This window comes from Scyliorhinus canicula, chromosome 17 (assembly GCF_902713615.1).
Source record: "Scyliorhinus canicula chromosome 17, sScyCan1.1, whole genome shotgun sequence".
Taxonomy (NCBI): domain Eukaryota; kingdom Metazoa; phylum Chordata; class Chondrichthyes; order Carcharhiniformes; family Scyliorhinidae; genus Scyliorhinus; species Scyliorhinus canicula.
In genome coordinates, this window is record NC_052162.1 from 42237886 (window position 1) to 42263569 (window position 25684).

The 25684-nt window shown below is 44.0% G+C and overlaps 1 protein-coding gene across 2 annotated transcripts in view; it reads right to left on the reverse strand.

Annotated features, from left to right (window-relative positions):
- Positions 1–8223: 8223 nt before the first annotated feature.
- Positions 8224–25684, reverse strand: part of arhgap20b (Rho GTPase activating protein 20b) — a 135020-nt gene continuing 117559 nt past the window's right edge. Inside the window, exons 14-15 of one of the 2 annotated variants that reach the window (XM_038775918.1) lie at positions 15972–16086; positions 8224–10507 (exon numbers count right to left, since the gene is read on the reverse strand). In XM_038775918.1, coding sequence (XP_038631846.1) covers positions 8733–10507; positions 15972–16086 — 1890 coding nt within the window. In that variant the 3' untranslated portion in view covers positions 8224–8732. The remainder of the gene's footprint in view (positions 10508–15971; positions 16087–25684) is intronic. The other variant, XM_038775919.1, reaches the window with a different exon arrangement.

Genomic DNA, 25684 nt, shown 5'->3' on the forward strand with positions numbered 1-25684 from the left:
TAGACACTAAGGGCGGGGATTTCCACAGGTTTCGCCGTGCTGGAGGCCACCCGCCATTGGTTGCCGACGGGATCTCCTGTTGTCAATGGGATTTCCCATTGAATGTACCCATTGGGGGTGGGGGTGCTCTGTCAGTGGGGCCAGAAGATCTTGTCGTCATAAATGGCCAGAAAGATCTGGCTGATCCAGTTCAGAGGAGGTGAGACCCCCAACACATGTTTTATGGGCAGAGAAACATCTATCTCGATACGTGTGAACACCAGTGGTTCTGGAGGTTCAGGCTCTCATGGCAGGTTGGTACTGATATCTGCAGCCTCCTGGAACAAGGACTCCTTTACGGTGGGCGAGGTGAGCATGCATTGTCAAGATGCTTTTCACTGTATGCCACCTTGCCCCACCCCAGTTCCCTGCCTCTCTCTGAATTTCTGCATTCTCTTCTCCTAAAAGGTGAGAAATCAGAGTGTGGTGAGTGTGAGAAATGGATTGTGTAAAGCGAAAGGCAGGGCAACATTTGAGGAGGGTGACTGTGAAGCCAGGGTTTCAGATGATAAAAAGATGAGGCTTAGTGTGAATTTTGGCTGCTTGAAAGAGGGTGTGAGGAAGTGCCTGGAGACAGAGGGATGAGTGGGCCTGCAATCTGTATTGGTCTGAGGAGTGCTTAGAAGGAGAATGCTGGAAAACTCAGAGTGTGGGTCTTTGCACCTGAAAGCTTTGTGCCACTCACCTCACCTACCATCTTGAGGTCCTGGATCCTCTTGGTGCAATATCTTCAGGTTCAAGGGACCACACTCCTGCTGACGTTCTCAGCTACTTCCATTCATGACTGCTTCCTCCTGTTCTTGGCAAGCATGGCCTTACTTCAGGCCCTCAGAGCCCTCAGCAGGGCCCCCATACAAGAGCTACATGGGGAGCAGGTTTCCCAGGTCTCTTCTCCATTCCTGTGGTTGTTGCAACCTCAGGAGGTGATGTCCAGTTCAGGCATTCTGACTGCTGCAAGTATAATTCCTTCCTTTGGTAGATTGGGCATGTCATCCCTCCAACCCTGGTCGGAAACTGAAAGTGGGATGTTAATATTGTGGCTGAGTTGGAAGAGCTACAGCAAAACCTGCTATTGAATAAAATAGGTTCCTGAGCCATTACCGGCCTCAATGTGGCAAGTGGTTCTGCTAAGACAAGGTCTACCCAACGACATAAAACATTGAAGCTGAATGTGGCCTAACTGCTTCTCATCGTTACCAACCAGTGATCTAAGCAGACAGCTTATAAAGAGAAAATTGGACTCAATTTTAACATAATAATCAATGTGAGGATATGAGGAGATATTGGCCCTTCCCACCTAACAAAATCTGGGTAGACGAGCATCCACAATCAGTTGGCTGACAAATTTGTTGACATCCAGCTGCATTCCCATTGTCTGGAAGTTTAGCTGTCTGTTCTGAGCAGGCAGCTCAGGATACCTGCCTGAACACAGCTGGGTCCTTCTTCAAATAAGCAATGCTGGGCTACCTGGTATCATTAACCATCGGCTACAATTTTACCTACTGGGCTTGGGGATGTTTTAGTGACCTTCCCGCCAAGTAAAGTGGGAAGAGCATGTGGGGGACAGAAGAGGCTCAAACAGATAAGTTGTTATTACTGGTTCTTTCAATATAAATAAATCCGATTTATTTTTGTTGTGACTGCAAAAACTGTAAAGTGGGTCTTCCCCAAGATGGCTGGATCAGGCAGATTGGAATGCATGAGTATAACTAATCCTGCCTTATTTTATTCCCCCAATGGAAAGAAAACCCTCAAGTTCCTCTACAAGTATCTGTTCCAACTGCCCTATTTCCTCATAATCATTGCGCCCAGGTTATCCAGAAAACTACCCCCTAACATTTCCTGGAACCTCAGCTGCATAACTCCTTACCTCCCTCAGTGTTTCGTCCTGTTTTTAATTTACAAGCTTCTAAAATCCGAATGTGGAGGTTACCTAATCACTACTTCCTGGTACACTCTTGTTGTTAAAGCTTGTTTTAATTTAGATGGTGCAGAGCACTGTTAACCTTGGCTAGTTTTCTTAATGATAAAAAATGCATGCTTTTCCTGTGTGCCACTGGGCAGATGTGAGACATACACCCGCGGCAGAGCAGGGAGATGTTTTCATATTGAATCAGCATGTTACCCAGCAGATTTCTGAAGCTTCATGACTGCAAGTTAATGTGAAAAATTTAAACTAAATTATTTCATCAAGATAGTACTGTAGGACGAATATTGAGTAGTGCCCTGTTCAAACACATAACAGTATTATAATTTTTTTCTCCAGTTTTCTCTCGCACTGCTGTGAAGATGCCAGTTCTTGGTGGCATTAGCTTTCATAGGCACTTGCAGCTCTCGATTACCTCACGCATGTGGCCATTCTTCATCTGTATGTTTAACAAAGAGTTATCGTTAACTATTGAACTCTGCAGGTCATCACATCCAAGCCCAATCCTGTCTTCAATCAATTTCCAGACAGGCACGCTCTCCAAACAAGATCAGCAGATAGTAATGGCAATGGATGATTCTTCCCCCCCCCGGCCCCCCCATCCACTCTGTCTGAGGCCAGTTTATTTCAGTGCAGTTCTGAGGGCCTGGATTCGGAATCTTTGCATTCCCTATGGCTCACAGCAGGCTCATTTTTAATAAAGCTACACACAATTAAAAATCTTCAGTCTATTAGTTGTAATAAATATGGTGCTCTACAGTATTCTTCATAATGAGCAACATTCAAGGTGGCTAATAACTCAGATTAAAATGAATGCAACAGTTTAACATTTGGGTCGACACTGTACACTATACAATCAATACTCATGCTGGAAAAAGAAGCAGCATGCTTTTCAACTGAAAATTATAAACATCTTTTATAACATTGAGGAAATGTGTACCATTGTTAAAAGAAATCCAAATGCATGATAAATGGAATGTGCCAAAGCAACAGGTTTGAAAGATGTCTCTCACTGTCTCAGTCTCACAGGAACGTAACTGCAGAAATCGTACAGAGGCAGGAAAAGCAACAGCCAACTAAGCAAATAAATGCCTGGCCCAACGGCAGACATGAGGGATTTTTGAACAATTTTTATTTTATTTTTTTCCCTTGCTCTCTTGTTTACTAGGATATTGTCACAGTGTCAACAGTCCTCCAGGACCTAAGCAGCTGTTCAATTTTCATGAAGCCAGACAATACGCTTTGCCAGGCTATTAAACATGAATTGCTTTGCAACTAAGCTCAATTTTGCTCTGATATCCATGCACAAACATTTTGTAGCAGGAGTGATTGGATACAAAGTAGAAGTAGTCACGTTGTCTTCTCTCTATACAAAGCCAATTAAAACACCCTAAATGCAGCTGGAGTGGGACTTCCCCTGGATTAACATGACAGTGCTATGCTTTAAAACACAGAGCCATTGGGACATTTTATTTTGATCAGCCAAGTGGAAAACTATCGCTGGCCTGGAATTAAAGCTGGGGGTGGGATGCCTGCCCTCCTGGGCAATAAAGTAGGGTGCAAGCCCGGCTCCACTTGTCTAGCTCACCCTCCAGCCATTTTACGGCGGGTGGGCTTTTAAGTTGCTTGAACCAAACCTTCCACCCCCAATGGGAGAGCAAATCTTGCTTCTAAGAGCTGTCAGTCAATCAAAGCTCTCTGGGTCCAGCAACATCACCTGGAGCAGTGGCCACTGCAGGGACTGCATATAACCGTTGGTGGAGCCAGTTGCAAAATTAAGTGGGGGGGAGGATGGGGGGGGGGGGGGGGGGGGGGAGTTTCGGCACGCCAGGCTCGCAGGCCCCACTGAAGGGGGCAAGGGAGCTGGGGCAGCCGGGGTGGAGAGTGCAGGTGGGACGGTGATAAATGGGGATGGGAAGATCTGGGAGGGCTCTTATGGGCACGGGTCCCATAAAGAAAGTACCATACCCCTTTCCCACCACTACCGGCTTTGCACTTGGTGTCGGCCTCTGCCCACCATGAAGGAATTCCTATTAAGTAGCCATTAATTGGTAGGTCAAGGTCCTCAACTGGTCCAACTGGTGGATGGACATCTGAACACCTCACCCCTTTCAAGGGTAAAATTGTGGTGGTAATCAGGGTGGGAAGCTAGGCATCGGAACTGCTGCTCATGACATTGAGCCCAATTTATGCACCCCAACTCTGAGTGGGGTGGGGGTGGGTCATAAAATTCCATTCTATCCTATATCTGTGTAAAATCTCTGACCAATCCTTTGTGCAAACACTGCCTCGGAACACTTACAAAAATTCACAGCACTTACAGACAGGTTGGCAGTACTATAACCTAAGGCCTCCAAATGTTTGCAGGGACAATTCTAGAGTGTAATCAGCTGAAATCCTGCAGCTTTCAGCAAAATATGCCAGTCATCCTCCACGTGCTGGTTCAGTTAGGTTGGCTGTATGCCTTAAAGCATAAAGTGAGTCAGGTTAGTTGGTTAATCATAAACTTCAGACCTGCTTGGTTCAGGTATCAAAACATAAACTCTTTGGTATCATCGTGGAACCAGCACAGTGCCAAAGAAATACCATTTACCAACTGGAGGTGACACAAATTACCCTATAGTGCAACTTGTAGGATGTCTGACATTGGGAAGGACACCGTGAAAAACATTGTGGTGACATAACTCTAGAAGCCAATGCTTTAAAACTGCTGGACGAAAATTTAACGTATTTTTAGCCATTAGTTCAACAGACATGGACCAGTTAACTTCTCCATGAAAATAATGAATACAGGAATGTCATACAATCAAAACCAGAACTCCCTGGATGACAAAAAATACAGACCGTAAGAAGAAGCAGACAATGCGTATCAACAAGAACCAGACTAAATATAAAACGTTCAGAGGAGAAGTGAACTAGGAAATCTAAGAGGCAATGAGAAAGTATGAGAAGAGATTGGCAGCTAACATGAAAGGGAATCCACAGTTTTACAATAAGGCAGAGAAACAGTAAAAGGAGACTAAGAGGAGGGGTGCCAATTAGAGAACGAAAAGGGAACCTTGACATGTAGGAAAAGTACATGGGTGGATTATTAATGAGTATTTTGGTAATTAGCCATACTCCACACGGGACCATAGGCATATTTTTCTGTTAGAGAGAAAAAAAGTGGGGCATCAGGCACAGGACATGAGAAGCCTCCATGAACTACCACAGTGGGTACAGGCACTGAACCTGTGCCATTGTTGTAATTCTACAGCACACTCTTGCCATCAGGCAACTGAGCTAGCTAACCAACCTCCTTTGCATTTACCTTTACCAAGGAAGAAAATGTTTAAAAAGTCATAGTGAAAGAGAAATTAGCTGATACTATGTTAGCTAAAATTTGATGAGGTGATATTAGATAGGCTGTTTGTACTTAAAGTTGATAAATCACCAGGATTGGATGGAATGCATTTGTGGATGCTGAGGAAGGTAATTGCATGGATCAGCCTGAAGTTTCGCCAAGACGACAAGGGTCTCTGACTTAGCCTAACCGACCCTGGAGACCCACCCCAAATCCAACATCTACCATTTTTACTAGGGAGGGAATGGGGGGAGGCTGTAGTTTGCACATCTGTGGTTGACATGTAAAAGTGCAGCTGCCTTCAAAATAATCCATTTTTATGAATAAAATGTATGAAACACAATTTTTTCACTTCAGATCTTTAAGAAGAAAGTCTACAGCTGCTGGAATTCATTGGTAAGATGGGGTACCTTTTTAGTTAAGTCAAGGGACACCTTTGGGAGAGGTAGCATGCCGTTTGGGAGAGATCAAACACACTTTAGGAGTGTTAAAAGTAGAGGTCTACTTTAGTAGGGGCCTCATGGTAGCATGGTGGTTAGCATCAATGCTTCACAGCTCCAGGGTCCCAGGTTCGATTCCCGGCTGGGTCACTGTCTGTGTGGAGTCTGCACGTCCTCTACGTGTGTGCGTGGGTTTCCTCCGGGTGCTCCGGTTTCCTCCCACAGTCCAAAGATGTGCGGGTTAGGTGGATTGGCCATGCTAAATTGCCCGTAGTGTAAGGTTAATAGGGGGGATTGTTGGGTTACGGGTATACAGGTTACGTGGGTTTAAGTAGGGTGATCATTGCTCGGCAAAACATCGAGGGCCGAAGGGCCTGTTCTGTGCTGTACTGTTCTATGTTCTATGTTCTAGGTGAATGTGCAATTAAAGTGGATAAACTATAGGAACTGACAAGCTTTGATGTAATGGGGACTGTCAAGTTTTCAAAATATTTAAATCACCTTGCCTATTAAAGGAAAAATCAAATATGTTGCAGTTTTAAAAAGTACTTGCTATTTCACTCAATCTGTGACCTGAACCTGAGAGCCATCATAATGGGATTTCTACTGCATGACTGATTTCACAACCTAGTGTTATATCAGTGGGGAGGCTGTCAGTTCAAAGTTTGCTTGAAGGCTCCAAGTCGGTATAAAACCTTTGATGTGGGGCTGTAAATGCAAATGCTTGTTTTTATAAGAGATTAAGCACTTGAATTAAATGTTTGTTTTATATGGGATTATATAATTGAAGGAATGTAAATGTAGCAAATTGTTTTTATGATTGAGAGTGACTCTAAGAAAATGAAGTCCGCAATAGACACTTAGAACTTTATTTCATTTCATCTCAGTTTGGGTCCTGAGGTCTGCCTATGGTGGATACTGGGTGAGTTGCCATGGTGGGTGTAAGCACAAAGGGACATGGATGTGGGCCATGGATTGGCAGGATTGGAACTAAAGTGGCATGGCGCTATAGAGGCCCATTTGAGGTGGGAATTAGGACATAGTTTGGTACAAAGGGTATGAGGGATCATGGGAGTGGGTGGGGTCATGTGGTGGCATAGGCTGGCAAATGGGGCACAGGGAATGTGAGTGTGGGAGGCAGTGAGGGCATACACAGGGTGCTGTTTTGTTACTTTTTGTTTGAAGCTGGGACCAAGTCGCAGATCACTGAGATGGACCTTTCGCAATACCTGCCTCTGATCCTGGCAGCCCCTGTGGCTACCTCTGAACTCTTCCTGGGGGTGACAGGCCCACTCTAGTTAACAACTGCGTGCCCCCACCAAACCCAAAGAAAATTAGACCCTCGGGCACTTTCTCCCAAGTTTAGTTTGCAGAGTGATAATTCAGGCCTAACAATTCTCTGTGGATTACAGAGATGGTGCCATAGAGCTGAGGAATTGCAAATGTAATTCGGAAAAGGGTGCATGGCATGGAGAAACCCAGCAATTACAGGTAAGTCAGTTTAACCTCAGCATTGGAAAAGCATTTAGAAACAATAATCTACTGCAAAATTAACAGTCACTTGGTCAAGTGTGGATTAATTAACCAACTTGACGGGAGTTTTAAATGAGGTGACAGAGAGAATACATGAAGGAAATGTGGTTCATGTGGTGTATATTGACTTCCCAAAGATTTTTTAAAGTGCTACTTGATAGGCCTGCTAGCAAAGGTGAAGTTCATGGAATAAAAGTGAAAGGGATACAAAGTTGGGTGAGGTACACAAACAGAGAAAAGTGGTGAATGATTGGTCTTTGAGCTGAAGAAAGGTTTATACGTAGTGTGGTTTCCCCAGGAACTGGTATGAGGACCACTGCTTTTCTTGATCTATATTAAAGCCTTGGGTGTACCAGGCACAATTTCCAAACTTGCAAATGGCACAAAACTTGTGCAAATTTTGTGGACTGTGATTGACTTCAAAAGGACAGAGTGAGACTGGTGGAATACGTGGATAGGTGGCAGAAAAAATCTAATGCGGAGAAATGCGAAGTGTTGTATTTTGCTGGGAACAATGAGGAGAAGCAATATAAATTAAATTGTATAATTCTGTAAAGGATGTAGGAACAAAGAGACCTGGGGGCTTATCGTGTACAAATTGTTGAAGGTGGCAGTGCAGGCTGGGAAAGTGCTTGAAAAGGCACACAGGAACCTGAGTTTTAGAAATAGAGGTATACAGTACAAAAGTAAAGAACTTATCGTGAACCTTAATAAAACACCACTTCATCCTCAGCCTGGAGTATTGTAATCAATCCTGGGTACCACACTTCAGAAAGGATTTGAAGGCCTCAAAGTTGGTTCATTAAAGATTTACGAGAATAACTCCAGGGATGAGGGCTTTCAGTAATGTGGATAGATTGGATAAGCTGGAGTTGTTCTCCTTCCAGCAGAGAAGGTTGAGAGGAGATTTGATAAAGTTATTCAAAATCATGAGGGGTCTGTATAGAGTAGGTAGGGAGAAATTGGTGAGAGGACTGAGAACCAGAGAACATATATTGGCAAAAGAACAAAAAGTGACATGAGGAAAAACTATGCATCAACTCTTTACAATTTGGAATGCACTGCACAAAAGTCTGTTGGAGATGGAATCAATCTTAGTTTTTGAGAGGGAATTGGACAAGCACCTGAAGGGAAATATCTACATGACAACAGTGAAAAGCCAAGAGAATGGAACAAGTTAAGTTACTTTTTCAAAGAGTTGGCACCAATTTGATGGGCTGAATGTTCACCATCTATGTTGTAACTAATGATTCTATACATTTAGGAGTTTGCCAATTTCTAAAGTAGTAACTTCTAAGCTATGGTAATAGTGCTGGTGCTCAACATACGTATATATGACCAGATAGTCTTTTATGCAGGAACTAGTTTTATCAGTAGCAAATTATGGAGGGCTGCCTTTGTTTAAAAATGTGTGAGAAAAATAACATAAAAATAACAGTAGGTAACATATTTAGACATAAGATTCATCTGCAAAAATAATATTTTCAAAGTCTTCCAATTGTGAATCAGTGCACCGTCTGCTTTGCCACTCTTGTCTTCTCCTAATTAGCTCACTCTCCACTATTTTAGCGTCTCTGAAGCAGTGTTTGGCCTCGTTGTGACGGAAGTAGTCCTTAACAGTGGTTTTAACAGAGGGCGGTAAAATAAATTGAATAGTGTGCCTTTTATTACTAGTGTTATTGCTACATTGCTGAGGAGTTACAGGCTGAGTTGAGCCATCAAATAACTGCTTATCGCTCTGTGAAGGAGAGTCTCTGGAAGAAGTTCTTGTTAAAATATCCCCAGGTATAATTTTTTGTTGTGATGCCTTGGATCCATCAAAGATCTGTCTTCGTGTAACAGATTGGAGAACCAAGGGAGAGTCCTGTCCATAAAACACAGTTTGCGGGATGTGAACCTTTAAGGTTTGCCCTGATGGTCTTGTATTTCCTTTACTGGGGGGCAATACACAGTAATGACTATTCTTATCTTGTGAGGCATTGCCAACTTCAGGGTCCTGTCTCTCCTGACCCATATGTTGTAAAGTTAACAGCTTACCGGGTGCCATGTAGAATGTTATTTTAGTGCGCTTAACATTCTTACTAAAAGAAGGCACTACAGTGGGCTCCTCAGGTAATGTGACAAATTGTGTTGTATTGGGAAAATTGAACCTATTCCTTCTTTCCTGATTACTTTCTCTGTTCAATTCCTCTGTATCATTTTGGACACAATTTGTCCCAAGTTCATCATGTTCGATACAGGCTGTACTTGTAAAACATTCAACGTCCTTTACAGAATTTTCATCATCCTCAGACCTTTGACATTTTGAATGAGACACGCGCTCCATTGGTATTCGGGCCGAATCCTCTCCATCACTCTCACAGTCCAAGTCTCCCTCTTTTTCTGTTTCCTCATTGTACCAATCCAAATCATCAAGACAATAAGCCACTGAAGATGGTGATGACCCAGATAATTTGCAAGGAAGTATATTAGAGGTGCAAGGTGAGGATATCTGGCTTTTCCCAGAATTTCCAAAGTGCAAACTGTCACTGCGACCAAACACTGATGAGTCGGAATAAGAGAAGGCACTATCTATTGAACTTAGTGAAGACCCTGAGGGTGACATGGTGGGAGAGGACAAGCTTGACAGACTTGACCTTGTTGACAGATTCATTCTATGTGGATTAGGCTGTTTCAGCTTGGTATTAATCTGAGGAGACCTCCAATAAGTATATCTTGGTTTATTACAACCCGGGACTTTCCCATCATCCAGTAGCTTCTGACTTTCAATCTGAAGCCTTTTCAGCTGTTGCAAATAATCAATGTGGCCGTGCGTCATGGCTGCATCACAGCTCGACTGGCGGGCCACTGGCTCATGAGACAGGGCCAGCTGGTGTGACAGGCAAACACTCGGCTCGGATGAGCAACGGTCTCGTGCTGAATCAATGCTCTGGATTGCTGCAAGTGAAGAGACGGAGGAGCAGGAATATAAAGACTCATTTTCCAACTCGCAGAGGTCTTCACTGTCACTCTTCTCTAGGACGTTTGTACATGAAACTTCTTCATTGAACAAGTTCGGTTGGCTCCAAATGTCCTTGGATTCTTCAGCCGTGTGCAGTCCAGATTCATTCAGGCTGATGAAGATGGAATTACTTTGCTTGTCCTTTTGAACTTTTTGCCTCTTTTGATCGGACAATGCTGAATCCATGTTCTCAGGAGAGTACCGTGGCTGCAGCAAGTCCACATCTGCAAAAGTAACATTGAAAGAACGATCAGAATGTTATAAGTTTTCAACATGGATTTCATATGCTCTCATCTGAAGGCGCTGACCCTCACTGCAACATTGTCCCTCAGATGCTCGAAGAGACATATGGTCGGTCATGTATGTGATGTAGGCAGTGAAATAGAGTAGGCTATTCAGCAGCCATGGTCATCATAGCCATACCAAAATTTGTCCCCATTTGCAATCTTTCCAGTTTGAAGCAGGACATATTCGAACATATTTCCAGAAACATTTTTACTGCTTTTTTTCCACTTATTAAGAAGTAACAAAATTGATCCCAACTTTAAAAAAAAATTACAAGTTCAATCTCTGTTAATAAACTCAAATTTTGAAAAAAAGTGCAGGAGAGTATTGAATGGGAGAAATGGCAGGAATAGCCCACTCACCCGTTAGAGCCACAGACGAAATATAGTTAATTATAGCAAAACCCCTGGCTGATTTTAGTTTTTTCATGGTACAACAGCACTTTGGCTTCTTTATAGTCACCCTGACAGATATCAGCAATTTCAGATCATCATTTGGACTTCTAGGCCCTATAGTTTAGTTGGACAAGGCCTTTACCCATTAGACTATTGTTGTACGTAGGGTTAACTAATTAAAAGAATAGACATGTCCAGATCTTGAGGGACAAATGCCAGGTGCTAAAAGATCATTTGCTCTCAGTAAGGGGTCCCTCGTGCATTACAGTTGTTCAGCTGGGAGTAATTGGTACAGGTGTTCAGATGTCCTGTGCTGCTGGCAGTAATTAGTGCAGGTGTTCATGGACCTGTGAAGCTGGGAGCAATTGGTACAGGTGTTCACAGTACCTATGCTGCTGTGAGTGATTAGTACAGGTGTTCAAGGGCCTGTATTGCTGTCAGTGATTAGTACAGGTGTTCACAGTACCTATGCTGCTGTGAGTGATTAGTACAGGTGTTCAAGGGCCTGTGCTGCTGTCAATGATTAGTACAGGTGTTCACAGGACCTGTGCTGTTGGCAGCGATTAGTACAAGTGTTCACAGGACCTGTGCTGCTGCCAGTGATTAGTACAGGTGTTCATGGGCGTGTGCTGCTGTCAGTGATTAGTACGGGTGTTCACAGGACCTGTGCTGCTGTCAGTGATTAGTACAGGTGTTCACGGGCCTGTGCTGTTGTCAGTGATTAGTACAGGTGTTCAAGGGTGTGCGCTGCTGTCAGTGATTAGTACAGGTGTTCACGGGCCTGTGCTGCTGTCAGTGATTAGTACAGGTGTTCAAGGGTGTGCGCTGCTGTCAGTGATTAGTACGGGTGTTCACAGGACCTGTGCTGCTGCCAGAGATTAGTACAGGTGTTCACAGGACTTGTGCTTCTGTCAGTGATTAGTACAGGTGTTCACAGGGCCTGTGCTGCTGTCAGTGATTAGTACAGGTGTTCACAGGGCCTGTGCTGCTGTCAGTGATTAGTACAGGTGTTCACAGGGCCTGTGCTGGTAGCAGTGATTAGTACAGGTGTTCACAGGGCCTGTACTGCTGTCAGTGATTAGTACAGGTGTTCACAGGGCCTGTGCTGCTGTCAGTGATTAGTACAGGTGTTCATGGGCCTGTACTGCTGTCAGTGATTAGTACAGGTGTTCACAGGGCCTGTGCTGCTGTCAGTGATTAGTACAGGTGTTCACAGGGCCTGTGCTGCTGTCAGTGATTAGTACAGGTGTTCATGGGCCTGTACTGCTGTCAGTGATTAGTACAGGTGTTCAAGGGCCTGTGCTGCTGTCAGTGATTAGTACGGGTGTTCCCAGGACCTGTACTGCTGTCAGTGATTAGTACAGGTGTTCACAGGGCCTGTGCTGCTGTCAGTGATTAGTACAGGTGTTCACAGTACCTATGCTGCTGTCAGTGATTAGTACAGGTGTTCATGGGCCTGTGCTGCTGTCAGTGATTAGTACAGGTGTTCATGGGCCTGTGCTGCTGTCAGTGATTAGTACAGGTGTTCATGGGCCTGTGCTGCTGTCAGTGATTAGTACAGGTGCTCACGGGCCTGTGCTGTTGTCAGTGATTAGTACAGGTGTTCACAGGGCCTGTGCTGCTGTCAGTGATTAGTACAAATATTCACAGGACCTGTGATGTTGCCAGTGATTAGTACAGGTGTTCAAGGGCATGTGCTGCTGTCAGTGATTAGTACGGGTGTTCCCAGGACCTGTACTGCTGTCAGTGATTAGTACAGGTGTTCACAGGGCCTGTACTGCTGTCAGTGATTAGTACAGGTGTCCATGGGCCTGTGCTGCTGTCAATGATTAGTACAGGTGTCCATGGGCCTGTGCTGCTGTCAATGATTAGTACGGGTGTTCACAGGGCCTGTGCTGGTAGCAGTGATTAGTACGGGTGTTGACAGGATCTGTGCTGCTGTCAGTGATTAGTACGGGTGTTCCCAGGACCTGTGCTGCTGCCAGTGATTAGTACGGGTGTTCACAGGGCCTGTGCTGCTGTCAGTGATTAGTACGGGTGTTCACAGGGCCTGTGCTGCTGTCAGTGATTAGTACAGGTGTTCACAGGGCCTGTGCTGCTGTCAGTGATTAGTACAGGTGTTCACAGGGCCTGTGCTGCTGCCAGTGATTAGTACGGGTGTTCACAGGGCCTGTGCTGGTAGCAGTGATTAGTACGGGTGTTGACAGGGTCTGTGCTGCTGTCAGTGATTAGTACGGGTGTTCCCAGGACCTGTGCTGCTGTCAGTGATTAGTACGGGTGTTCCCAGGACCTGTGCTGCTGCCAGTGATTAGTACAGATGTTCCCAGGACCTGTGCTGGTGGCAGTGATTGGTACAGGTGTTCACAGGGCCTGTGCTGTTGGCAGTGATTGGTACAGGTGTTCACAGGGCCTGTGCTGTTGGCAGTGATTGGTTAGCTATGAGGAGAGATTGAATAAACTGGGATTTTCCTTCCTAGGGAGACGGAGGCTGACGGGCGACCTGATAGAAGTTTATAAAATTATTAGGTGTATAGATAGGGTGAACAGTTGGAGGCTTTTTCCCAGGCGGAGATGACGAGTACAAGGGGGCACAGGTTCAAGGTGAGTGGGGAAAGGTTCAGCGGAGATGTGTGTTTTTTACACAGAGGCTGCTGGTGGCCTGAAATGCACTGCCAAGTGAGGTGGTTGAGGCAGATACGTGAATGACCTTTAAGACTTATCTGGATAGATAAGTAGCATTGTTGTAGGGCAGTCTTTTTTAAAGTTGGTCGGCTGATGATCAACTTTTCTACAGGACGGAATGAACAATATGCTCCCCTGTAAAATTCCTCCTCTAATTTCATAGTCAGGGAGTCATGAACAGACATGGTATAGAAGGCCTAGACCGGACACGTGATTGGTGCAGGCTTGAAGGGCCGAAGGGCCTGTTCCTCTGCTGTATTGTTCTTTGTTTTATAGGAGTGAACGGTACAGGTGCTCACAGGACCTGTGCAACCCCTTTCAAAACTGTGTGTCAGAGAAAGCTGGAGTAGTTGATTGACATTGTGATCTAATCCTCCTGGTGTATATGGTGCATGCATGACATGCCCACATTAGCTCCCTTCCCATTATGAGATGTCAAGTGTGTCATTTATGGACCTTAGACTTTCCACAAATCCTGAACTAGCAGCATGACAAAACCTAATTTGACAGCCTGAAGATTTACAATATAAGCGAGCAAAAAAAATCTTTCAATTAGCAACTTAACCAACTAAATGGAAAGAAAAGGACTTGCATTTCTGGTGCCTCTCATGAGCTCAGAACATCCTAAAATTTTGTCCAACCAAGGAAGTGTAATGTGGGGAATCACAGAAGCAGCATCTGTTTTGATGACGTTGGTTGTAGGATAAATAATGGCCAGGGTCACCTCACTCTCGGCTAGAGCTATCCTATGAATATTGCCATGAGGCTTTTTATGTACATCTGAGAGGGTTGCTGGGCTTCAGTTTAACATTTCATCTGAAAGATGGCACCTTGGACAATGCCTAACACTCATTATTATACTGAAATGTCAACCTGGATCATGTCTTCAAATCACTGGAATGTAGCTTTAACCAATGACTCCCTGACTTTGAAATTAGAGGAGGAATTTTACAGGGGAGCATATTGCTCACCCCTTTCTGCAGAAAAGTTGATCATCAGCCAACCAACTTTAAAAAAGACTGCCCCACAACAATACTACTCCGGGAGTGACATTAATGAGGTGATTATAGGTTTCTGCCCCTTGGGGAGAGGAAGTCCTGCCCTCAAATGTTGCTGGATAGTCCCATGAGCTTCAGAACCCCGTAGTGGCAACTGTTGAGGCTACAAGCAGTCCTAAACCTGGATGCTGAACTGAAAGCAAGTCTGGGTGGGGAGGGATCAGGGACTCTAGGGAGGGGGTGATGGGGGATTTGGTGGTCCAGTTTTGGAGGCCAAGGTTGTGTCACAAAGGATGGGCCACACACCCCTTCCTGCCATTTTGCCTGAGTTGGTGAAGATGTACACTGGCCTCCTTCATTTTGCATTCCTCAGCCACAAGTATTATTGCAACGAGAGTGGAAACAAGCCTTTAAATGGCCATTTACTGGCCTGTTAAGGACCTCAGCAGGCCTAAGGAGAGTTGGCTGATGTCTTCCCTGCCCACTGTTTATGGGGGACAGCTTGAGGGCGGGCGGGAATGCAGTCACCTGTCCTATTTCATGTGCTCCCCCCCCAGGTGAATATACCAACTGGTGAGGGAGGGTGGGCAGGCGATGGGGTGAAGGGAGGATGGTGGGGTGGCGGCACCTACTGAAGAAACACTGGGGTAAGAATTAGCCTGGGCATGCTATTGGGTCCAGATTCCTCCGCTCCATGTCACCAGCACCCGTCCAAAGCAAAAGACCTGAGCATCAATAAAAATTAATCCTTGGACCTCACAGCATACTTTTGCATATGTTTTGCTTCCCAGTAAACCGGATACTAACATGTACCCCATTATTTCACATTGCATCAAGGACAAAGAAGAATGGGGGAAGGAACAAGTTTATTATCCATGAGCATTCTAGGCTCAAAGTTCCTTCTTGATACCTTCTCTGGTTCTACCAAATGACGCACAAATAATTTACATGGTAACTCAGAAAAGTTTATCCTTTTGTAAATGACTATCTGGCTAAAATAAATTCAGGTATAACATGGTGATGATAAATCTCAGTTGAGATTTATTTTGAGGTCAATTGCAGAACTGCAGAGGAAACAAAGAGCACGTGCATGTGTAACAAACTCAGATCTGTTTATCCGAATATCATTTATAAAAAAACTCAATTGAACTAATGAGCTTTGACTGTCATTAGTATTATTCTAAATATATCTACAAATCTTGCTGCCAGAACTTTTACAGCTATGCACGAGCATTTTATAGATAATAAATCCACCTGGCAAAATATTATTCTTGCGAATCAGTCAAGAAGTATCGATAAAAAAAACTAGTGAGGAAAACACTACAAACCGAGTAAGTCCTGAGTATTTCCCCGCTGGACATCTGATCCTTCGAAGAGTGAATTCAGACCACTCCCAAAGATTCGATAAGAGTTTTCAATCATGAACTGTACTAGAATGGCCACCTGGAAAAAATCACAAAGTCAAAGATGCATCACCGCATTTAACAATAGTGGCTTGTACTTAATGTAGCAAAGTAGCCCAGGTCCTTCATATAGGATGCACCAGAGATTTTGGAGAGAATTGGGAAGTCAGGATTAATTTATAGATGGTGATGGTCAGACCACAGATGGAGCAATTTGTGCAATTTTGAGCAAGCCATTCTAGAAAGAATATTAAAGCTTCAATGGGAGGGGTCAGAAAACATCTGCTTTACATTTGTGATTAAGTGTAGCTTATTCTTCATCTAGTAAAAATGTAGTAAAGTTTATAACAATTATGTAAAAGCACAATGTAAGTGATACCCTTCCACAGCAGTAACTTTTCTCTTCTCACCATCTATGGAAGCTATTTGGCCGTGCTACTTTTCTTTGAAAGCCTCAAACTGTCTGATTTGAACTAGGCAGGCAAATAAATGCCTTCACAAAATTAACCGTGAACTGATAAATTTAAATAACTGCTGAGTCCAAAAGTGGCTGCCAATCAGTGATATTTAAACAAATCATACTTGGGAGGGAAATCTTCACTAGCATTATCAGACAGAAAAAGGTTGGTAGTCCTTTTAAAATTGTGAAAATTTGTAAGAGCTGATATTTTTTTAAAATTTAGAGCACCCAATTTACTTTTTCCAATTAAGGGGCAATTTAGCGTGGTCAATCTACCTATTCTGCACATCTTTGCATTGTACTAGCGAAACTCTCGCTAACACGGTGAGAACGTGTCAACTCCACACTGACAGTGACCCAGGGTCGGGATCGAACCTGAGACCTCATCGCCATGAGGTAGCCGTGCTAACCACGGCGCCACCGTGCTGCCCTTGGGCTGATATCACATTAAAAATGGCTTACATTTGACAGGCTGGGCCTGTTTGAGGTCAATTTAATTGTATATCAGGTCTATTGAGTGGGAAGTGCTGCCAAAGAGGATCAAAAATGGAAAGTTTAGGTTATTTGTATGGGCCTGAAGAAGCAGGAGTATTCCTCTAGGCGTCAGAGAATAAGGTGAGCTTCACCTTTTCTGCCTGGGTCCAATGTGCTTCTGGATGAATCAACCTCTAGTTTGCCCAACATAGTGGCCACAACTGGGCAGAAGGATGATGATGAGGAACAGCTCCCAAAATGAACCAGGCTGTACGATTGGACAGCCACCTGACGTATACCCTGGTCAGCCATCCAATAATCTATCCCAGGGTGTTTTTAAAAGTTAAATTACTTGAATTTTCTCTCTGAGGCATCTGTTTGGCAAATAATGCCTTAAACTAGCTGAAACATTCTTCTGTGACTGTGACTAAAGCTGATCACTATCTCGAGAGGCTGTGCTGGAAGGTGCATGTATATGAACTCCGGATGCAGGCGTGATTGAACTCAGGCATGATTGATGTTGATGGTATTTGTGGTCACATTATTTGCTGACACTCACACGTTAAAAATCACTATCCAACCAAGTTATTGGAAGCTGTACAGCCCCTATGGACGTGCCCAAGGTATTTGAGGGCCACCAGTCCACATGAAAGGATGCACAAGAAATAATTTCCCTTTAATTTAAATATTATAATTAAAAATCATAATATAAAGTTTTAGTAAAAAAGATCAGCCGGACATCCTATCAATAGATTCATCCACGATGGGGTGGTGAATGGAGAAACAATCATTGAACAGTTGAAAGTTGCAGAGTGAGGCAGGAGTTGTTAGAATGGTGGGATTGTAGGCCCTTTCCAATTCGGTCAAGTGGCCTTCTTTGTTTGTGCCTCTCTGTGATTTAAACTAACTTCATGTTCTCTTCAGCGAAAAAAGTGAAAAGAGAAGAATATTTTTGTTCTGGGATTCAGGAGTTAGGGGAGTTAAAGATGGATTAGTTATGAAAAATGTGTTGGCACACACTGGGAGCCACAAGATAATTTTCTCCTCTTTTAAATGTCAGGTTCGCACAGTTGGCAGATTCTTGCCTTGCTATTGACTTGAGGACATAATCCAGGCTGACAATAGGGAATGATGCATTAGTGTTGCTTGTGAGACAGTGCTATTAGCAATTTGGCTGCTGTTGTTAACTGTGACTGGACTTCAAAACTAATCTACCAGTTACAAATTATTTTGGAATAGCCTGAGGGCACAATAAGGTGCTACATAAATTCAAGAGCTTTCTTTCGTCTGGCTGTTTGAATGCTAGTGCAAGTGAACCAATTGAGAAGATAAGGTGAACAACATGACCCAGGCAAGGGCAGTGATCTCACTCAGTAAGAGCACTTTGGTCGACTCATATGGATTCTTGTATCAGCTGCCAGGCTGAAGCCAAACTGAGTTCCCCAATGTCTGCTGAAAATCCAATGTACTTTTAGCCTCTCTCACAGGTACATACAAGTCTATTAAGTATTCACCATGTTCCTGTATGAATGAAGGTACCTGTAAACCTAATGTATAAAAATACTAATCTATTTTTAAAATAATTTAATCAAGCACTATTTACCCTTGCTAATTGAACATATAAATAGCGATGGTATCTTCAGATTTGAAATTACATTGTGTGAGGTTAGTAACAAATGCATGAACACATTTACATTCCGACCACTGATACTTTGTCAGGTGAATTGGACATTCTGAATTCTCCCTCAGTGTACCCGCAGTGTGGCGACTAGGGGATTTTCATTGCAATGTTAATGTAAGCCTACTTGGGACACTAATAAAGATTATTATTAACACGTTTATTTTAAATAGATTAACCTCTTTATTGAAATAGCAAATGTCCCATGTATTTGTTCTGAACATTGCATTGTATTATTTAAACTTCTTGTTGCTGGACTATAAAATACTTTACAATGTTAGGAAAGAGAGAGAGTTTAAGTAATTTCTATTAACATTGTGAGTATTAGAAATAGGCCATAAGTTTAAGTAAGCTTAATTTTGCGTTCCTGTATTTGTATACTAAGGAAGGGTTAATAACTTTAGTTTGGTTCAATTTTAGTTTCACTTTAGTCTTTGCCTGCTTTGCAATAAGGTTTTACAACTCCTAAAGCAAACACAGGGTACAGAAAACTAAGCAGAGGTTCACACTGAAAAGCAGAAGAACTTAAGAGTTAGTTTGAACCGGGTAACCCAGAAGCAAGGAGCACTGTCAGAACAAGCAAGGCAAACCAAATTGACAGAAAACAAGTCCCAGAAGTTAAAGAACAGAAAGTTGCAGAAACCAGGGAATGGGACAGAAGAGAGTTCCAAGAACAGAAAAAGAACAGGAATCTGGAAAAAGAGTTCTTTTCAATAAAGTCAAGAACAGAGAGAGAGGCTCCCAGTTTAAGACAGGGCTGCAAGTTGCAGATCTGGAGACATCGGCAAATGAGAAGCCAGATATCCGGAGTAATCAAAATGTTGGTGATACCATAACATAGCCTGTGAAGCAGTGGTCTCTGTTGGTATGGCTGGGAGGTAGCGTGGAATCTTGAATGCATGTGGTGAGCCAGAGCAGAGGAATACCAAAAGGAGGTTTAAATACTAGAGGTGGGTCCTTTGTGAAAGTTTCCAAGGGAAAACATTGTGTAGGAGAAGATTCCAAAGCATGTACTTTGAGACCGGAATTTGGAAACCCTCATGTGGAAACCAGAGATCTGGTGAAACCAGTTTGCTCACAATGTGACAAGTATCTGGGGAGTTGCTGAGAAATTTTCAGGAATTGTATTGAATCATAGAATCCCTGCAGTGCAGAAGGAGGCCATTTGGCCTATCAAACATGCACTGACCCTCTGAAAGATCACCCTAACTGGGCCCAATCCCCCATCCTATTTTTGCAACCCCATCCTAAGAGGCAATTTAGCTTGGCCAATCCGTCGAATCTCCACATCTTTGGACTTTGGTTGGAAACCGGAGCACCCGGAGGAAACCCACGCGGACATGGGGAGAATGTACAAACTCCACTCAGCCAGTAACCGAAGGCCAGAATTGAACCCAGGTCGCTGGCGCTGTGAGGCAACAGTGCTAACCAATTATCGATTGGTACCTGTAACTTGATTTAAGAGTGTGGTGTGTCTGACCGCGAAAATTAGAGTATAACTTAAATTTGCAATTTGTGTTATCCTTGTAAACCTGTATATATCTTATCCTTTCCCTTCAACCACCCCCCCCCCCCAAACTTGGTCATTTATTCTGCATTCTTCCCTCATCTGTACTTGTACCCTGCTCCTGTTGTGTTGGTGTGATACTGCTCCTCGTGCTTCTTTTGTTGGGCATGGTTGGGTTCCATGCCTCCCTGCCCCACCTTCCACTTCCCCTTCCTTGCTGTGTTGTGGCTACTCTCATGTTCTTTGGCTTCTTAATTGTTGGCTACAAACCAGTCTTGGAAGGACCAAGTAAATGCCTCCCACCTTTTGTGGAAGCCCCCTCAGATGGCAAACTTAATTTTCTCTATTTGGAGAAGTTCCAATAGGTTGGACAGCCAGAAGCAGATTTGGGTGGTGTTGCTGACTGCCAACATAGCAGGATTATCTGGTCGGTGATTAGAGAGGCAAAGGCAAGGGCGTCCGCCCTCCTTCCCAAGAAGAGATCTGGCTGTTCTGATACCCCAAAGACTGCCAATCTTGGGCAAAATGTTTTCTTGTTTAATAAATGTTTTATTATTTTGTTGCAAGTTAATCGGCAGTCCTGCGACTCAACACGGTGGCGCAGTGGTTCGCACTGCTGCCTCACGGTGGTGCGGACCCGAGTTCGATCCCGGCCCCGGGTCACCGTCCGTGTGGAGATTGCACATTCTCCCAGTGTCTGTGTGGGTCTCACCCCCACACCCAAAAATGGGCAGAGTAGGTGGATTGGCCACGCTAAATTGCCTCTTAATTAGAAAAAAAAATAATAGGGTACTTAAAAAAAATTTTTAAGTGAAGAAAGGGACTCTGTTCATGGGTAGGTGAGATTATCCGGCCTCCCCATGGCCTGTTTCTCGGCAACAGGAAAGCCCATCAGTAGCCAGCAGTGGGATCTTCCAGTCCCGCTGCTGTCAATAGGATTTCCCATTGAATCCACCCCATGCTGCTGGGAAACCCACAGTGGAGGTACCAGAAGATGCCGCTGGCTTGAACAGCTGGAAGAACTTGCCGTTCGTATCTAAACAAAAAATTAAAGTTAGGATCAATCCAGCCAAGTTACATCCTGGATTCTGACTTGTCCAGGTGTATCAGCCAAGATTGTAACAATAACATCCAATAGTTTTTCCCAAAACAATCATTTGGTCAGCACTCACTAGATAAATATATCAGAACTAACACTCGAGCGATATTTTAAATTTTCTGTTTGAAATTGCTGGATGGAAATGAAAACATTTTTTATCTGCGAGTTGTACCATACTGACTGTTTATATTACTAAAGACACCAAAATTAGTTTGATGAGAGTGAACAGTGAACAAAAGAGAAAATGCTGGAAAATCACAGCAGGTCTGGTAGCATCTGTCAGGAGAGAAAAGAGCTAATGTTCCGAGTCCAGATGACCCTTTGTCAAAGCTAAAAGGCAGAGAAAGTGGGAAATATTCATACTGTGGCGTGAGAGAATGAAAGATGGGTCAGAGCCACAGAAACCAAAGGAAAAATAATGGCAGCCCCCAGAGAGAATAAAAGGTGTGAAAGGCCAAACAGCAGAGAGACTGAAATCAGAGAGGAAACTGTGACAGATGTAGATGTGGGGGGAGGGGAGACATAGGTGGAGAGGTAAAATAAGAAAAGGGGGGAAGAGGAAGCAAAGGGGATAAAAGGAAAGGGGGATGAGATAGGGGGAAAGAGTGGGGGGAAATATATGTAAAGAAATACAAGAAAGAAATAAAAGGTAAAAGACAGTTAAAATGAAATGGAATGAAAACAAAGGGATCAAGGTGGGGTAGAGTTAATCAGCTGAAGTTGTTGAATTCGATGTTGAGACGGGAAAGTTGTAGCGTGCCTAACCGGAAGATGAGACGCTGTTCCTCCAGAATGCGTTGAACTTCACTGGAACATTGCAGCAGGCCAAGGACAGACGTGTGGGCATGGGAGCAGGGTCTTGTGTTAAAATGGCAAGCAATGGGGAGGTCAGGGCCCTGAATGCACACAGACTGAAGGTGCTCAGCAAAGCGATCACCCATCCACTTTTGGTCTCTCCGATATAGAGACCACATTGGGAGCAGTGAATTCAACAGACCAAATTGAAAGAGATGCAAGTGAAACGCTGCTTAACCTGGAATAAGTGTTTTGGGCCTGGGATGTTAAGCATGGTTGAGGTAAAGGGGCAGGTGTTACATGGGAAGGTCCCATGGGTGATGGGAGAGGTGTTGGATATGATGGATGAGTGAACTAGATTATCCCAGAGGGAACGGTCTCTGCAGGAGTGAAGGGAAGATGTGTTTGGTGGTGGCATCACGTTGGAGTTGGCGAAAATGGCGGAGGGTTATGCTTTGCATACGGAGGCTGTTAGAGTGAAATGTGAGAATGAGGGGGACTCTATTCTTGTTCCAGAAGGGAGGGGAGGGGGTGAGGGTAGTGGCGCGGGAGAGTGAATAGTGATATTGTTCTAAGTCAGGATGGTGTGTGGCTTGTAGTGCACCTTGCAGGTGGTGGTGTTCCAAAGCCCTTGCCCGTTTAGATGGTAAAGGTTGGAAGGTGCTTTTGAAAGAGCCATGCAAGTTACTGCAGTGCATCTTTAGGTGCATGCTGATGCACTGTACCTTGGTGATGGAGGGAGATAGTATTTAGGATGGCTGATCAAGAGGGCTGCTTTGTCCTGGATGCTGTCATGGTTTATATGTGTTGTTGGAACTGTTCTAATTTAGACAAGGAGGAAGTATTTCAGCATAATGGCTGCTCAGGTGCTAGGCTAGTACTGCCATAGTGGCCTGGTGCCAGGGAAGTGCAAGGGTACCACTCTGCCCTGTCCCCACACCACCCAGGGATCTCAAATGGCCTGCAAGACCCCCCCATGAGGTACCATCATGCCTGGTCCCCGTTTGTGGAAATCATTGCTAAATGGTGCCCTCTCATGGTCTTGCAGGTGCACCCGGGTGCCAGGTTCATACGGCGTCCGGGTATTTAAATGAGCCTATTGGCTCATTTGAATATGCAGATCCAGAACATGTTAGGCGGAGCGATTCGGGTGACTCGTGGTTGGTCTGGCACCCAGCATGGAGCCTGATTTCAGGCTCTCAATCAATTCACCCGTTGTGCCCGGATCTGCGCCGGGCTGAGCACCCAATGCTGAATCGTGCCCACAGACTGACGCTAGGAGGAAGCATTCAAAAAGAAGGACAGAGTTCATGATCTGAAGTTGTTGAACATAATGTTGAGTCAGAAGGCTGGAAGATGAGGTGCTGTTCATCTGGCTTGTATTGCCTTTTCAATGACGCTGAAGCTTGGAAAACATATCGGCACTATATCAGAACCCGAGAACAACATAATCAACATTGTCTGAGAAGCATCTTGCGAAGCAAGTGGGAGGACAAAAGAACATAAGCATCATCCAAGAGGCAGATATGCCGAGTATAGGGGCAATGATCTCACACCAGTTGAGATGGACAGGACATGTCAGTAGAATGTCTGACTCAAAGCTGCCAAACAGGTGCTGTACTCAGAGCTACATCAGGGAGCCCATTGGCACAGAGGCACAAAATAAATATTCAAAGCTGATCTCAAAGTCTCCATGAAGATTTGCTCTATAACATCAACATAAGAGATGTCCAACCATTAGCAAAATGCTGATCCATCATCAAAAATGGTGTCAATGGCAGCCTCTGAGAGAGAATGGCAAGAGATAGGGAGAGTGGCAACAATCTACCACCAGCTTTATTGGCTAACAACCGATATCCTCACCGTGTGAAAGCTTGTAAGACTAAAATAGGGCTCATAAGCCATCTTAATAATTATAATGTTTATTATTGTCACAAGTAGGCTCACATTAACACTGCAATGAAGTTACTGTGAAAAGCCCCTGGTCACCACATTCCGGCGCCTGTTCGGGCACACAGAGGGAGAATTCAGAATGTCCAATTCACATCTTTCGGGACTTGTGGGAGGAAACCCACGCAGACACGGGGAGACAGTGACCCAAGCTGGGAATCAAACCTGGGACCCTGGTGCCTTGAAGCAACAGTGCTAACCATTGTGCTACCATGCAGCCTGTGCGAACCCATAACCAACGCTGATATCTCACTTAAATCCAACCAACTACAAGGGGGGGTCATCGCGACATGGGGGATTGCCGATGATATTACACCTGCTGTCCAATCAAAGGAAATAAACTCAGCAGACAGAGACCTTTAGAAGGAAGGTCCTCAAGATAGTGTAGTTTGGCATCAGCAACCATGGGTATTATGTAAAGTTGCCATAGTCCAAGATGACCATAGGTTGCTTTCACCTTTGATAGAGAGCTGACTGGTTGTGATTAACCTGAGGATCACCACACCTCAGGTGAGGGGCAAGGTTGGAAAGGTGGGCTTTTTATACCAACTTTTATGTCACAATTCCTATCCTGGCTGAAATCAGTTAGCTTACAACTATAAGAGGTATACGTATTCATTTGGTTATCTGGTACTGCTAACACTCAAAAGAAGCAGAGGTTGAATATGACCTTCCGTGCATGCTCCCATCAAATGTTCCTTCCCAAATGTACCTCTCTGGGATTAAGGAATTCACCCCATAAATTTAGTTATTCCTCTGATTACATCTTCAACCTGCGTCTTATAACCTGAATCATTTTGGATTAAACTTTCACTGGCAGTTGGAAACAATTGCAATTCTAAATGTGAGAACCTTCATCAAAGAGAAGAGGAGAAGAGCTATAAATATCTCATGATTGGAATCTACAACTGTTTTAATGATCAAAGAATATGGGAGATGTTCATTGAACTATTACAGAGTAAATATTTTATTTTAAGAATAATCACGCTAAATTTTTGCCATATTTAAAGAAAAAGGCTTTGTTTCAACTACTTGCCAAGAATATGATTTGTATAAATTTCAAATGTTAATGTTTGTCCTCCATTTCCCTCCCTCTCCATGACTCCATTCTGTGGAGAGTTAGGGTAACAGAGCAGTTAGTGAGATAAAGCTGGCATTTTGCTGTTCCACAGTTCACTATCCGGTCAGCACTCTGGACAACTTTTGATCCTGTGATCAAGGTTAGTACATGCAGCCTCCCGTGGATGCTGTAGGTTTGATTGATTTTATGCTTAGAGGAAGGTGATCCTGTATGCTGAAACAAATCTTTATACTCAAAGTCTGCAAGGATCGTGACCATAAGGAACGTGAAAATAATGTCAGCGCGAGGGGTTGTTAGTCTCTACTTTCGTCACCTTTCTCAGGTGTGTTGTCCTCAATCACTCCTGGTGCAGATAGGAACTTTCCACAGGGGACCTGTAGGCCTTTCCTAGATTTGGGCATTCAATTGCACCTATTGTGGAAAGTTGCCATAGAAGGAGGGTTTCAGTGTTCACAGACTATGGAAGTAGGCAGAAATAAGATCGCATTTATGTGAGCTAAGGGATGAAGCACTGCAGTAAGAAGAGGAAATAGGCAGTCCAACTCCTTTAATGGTGAATATTGAAGAAGATATTAGGAACGCTAGGAGGACCAA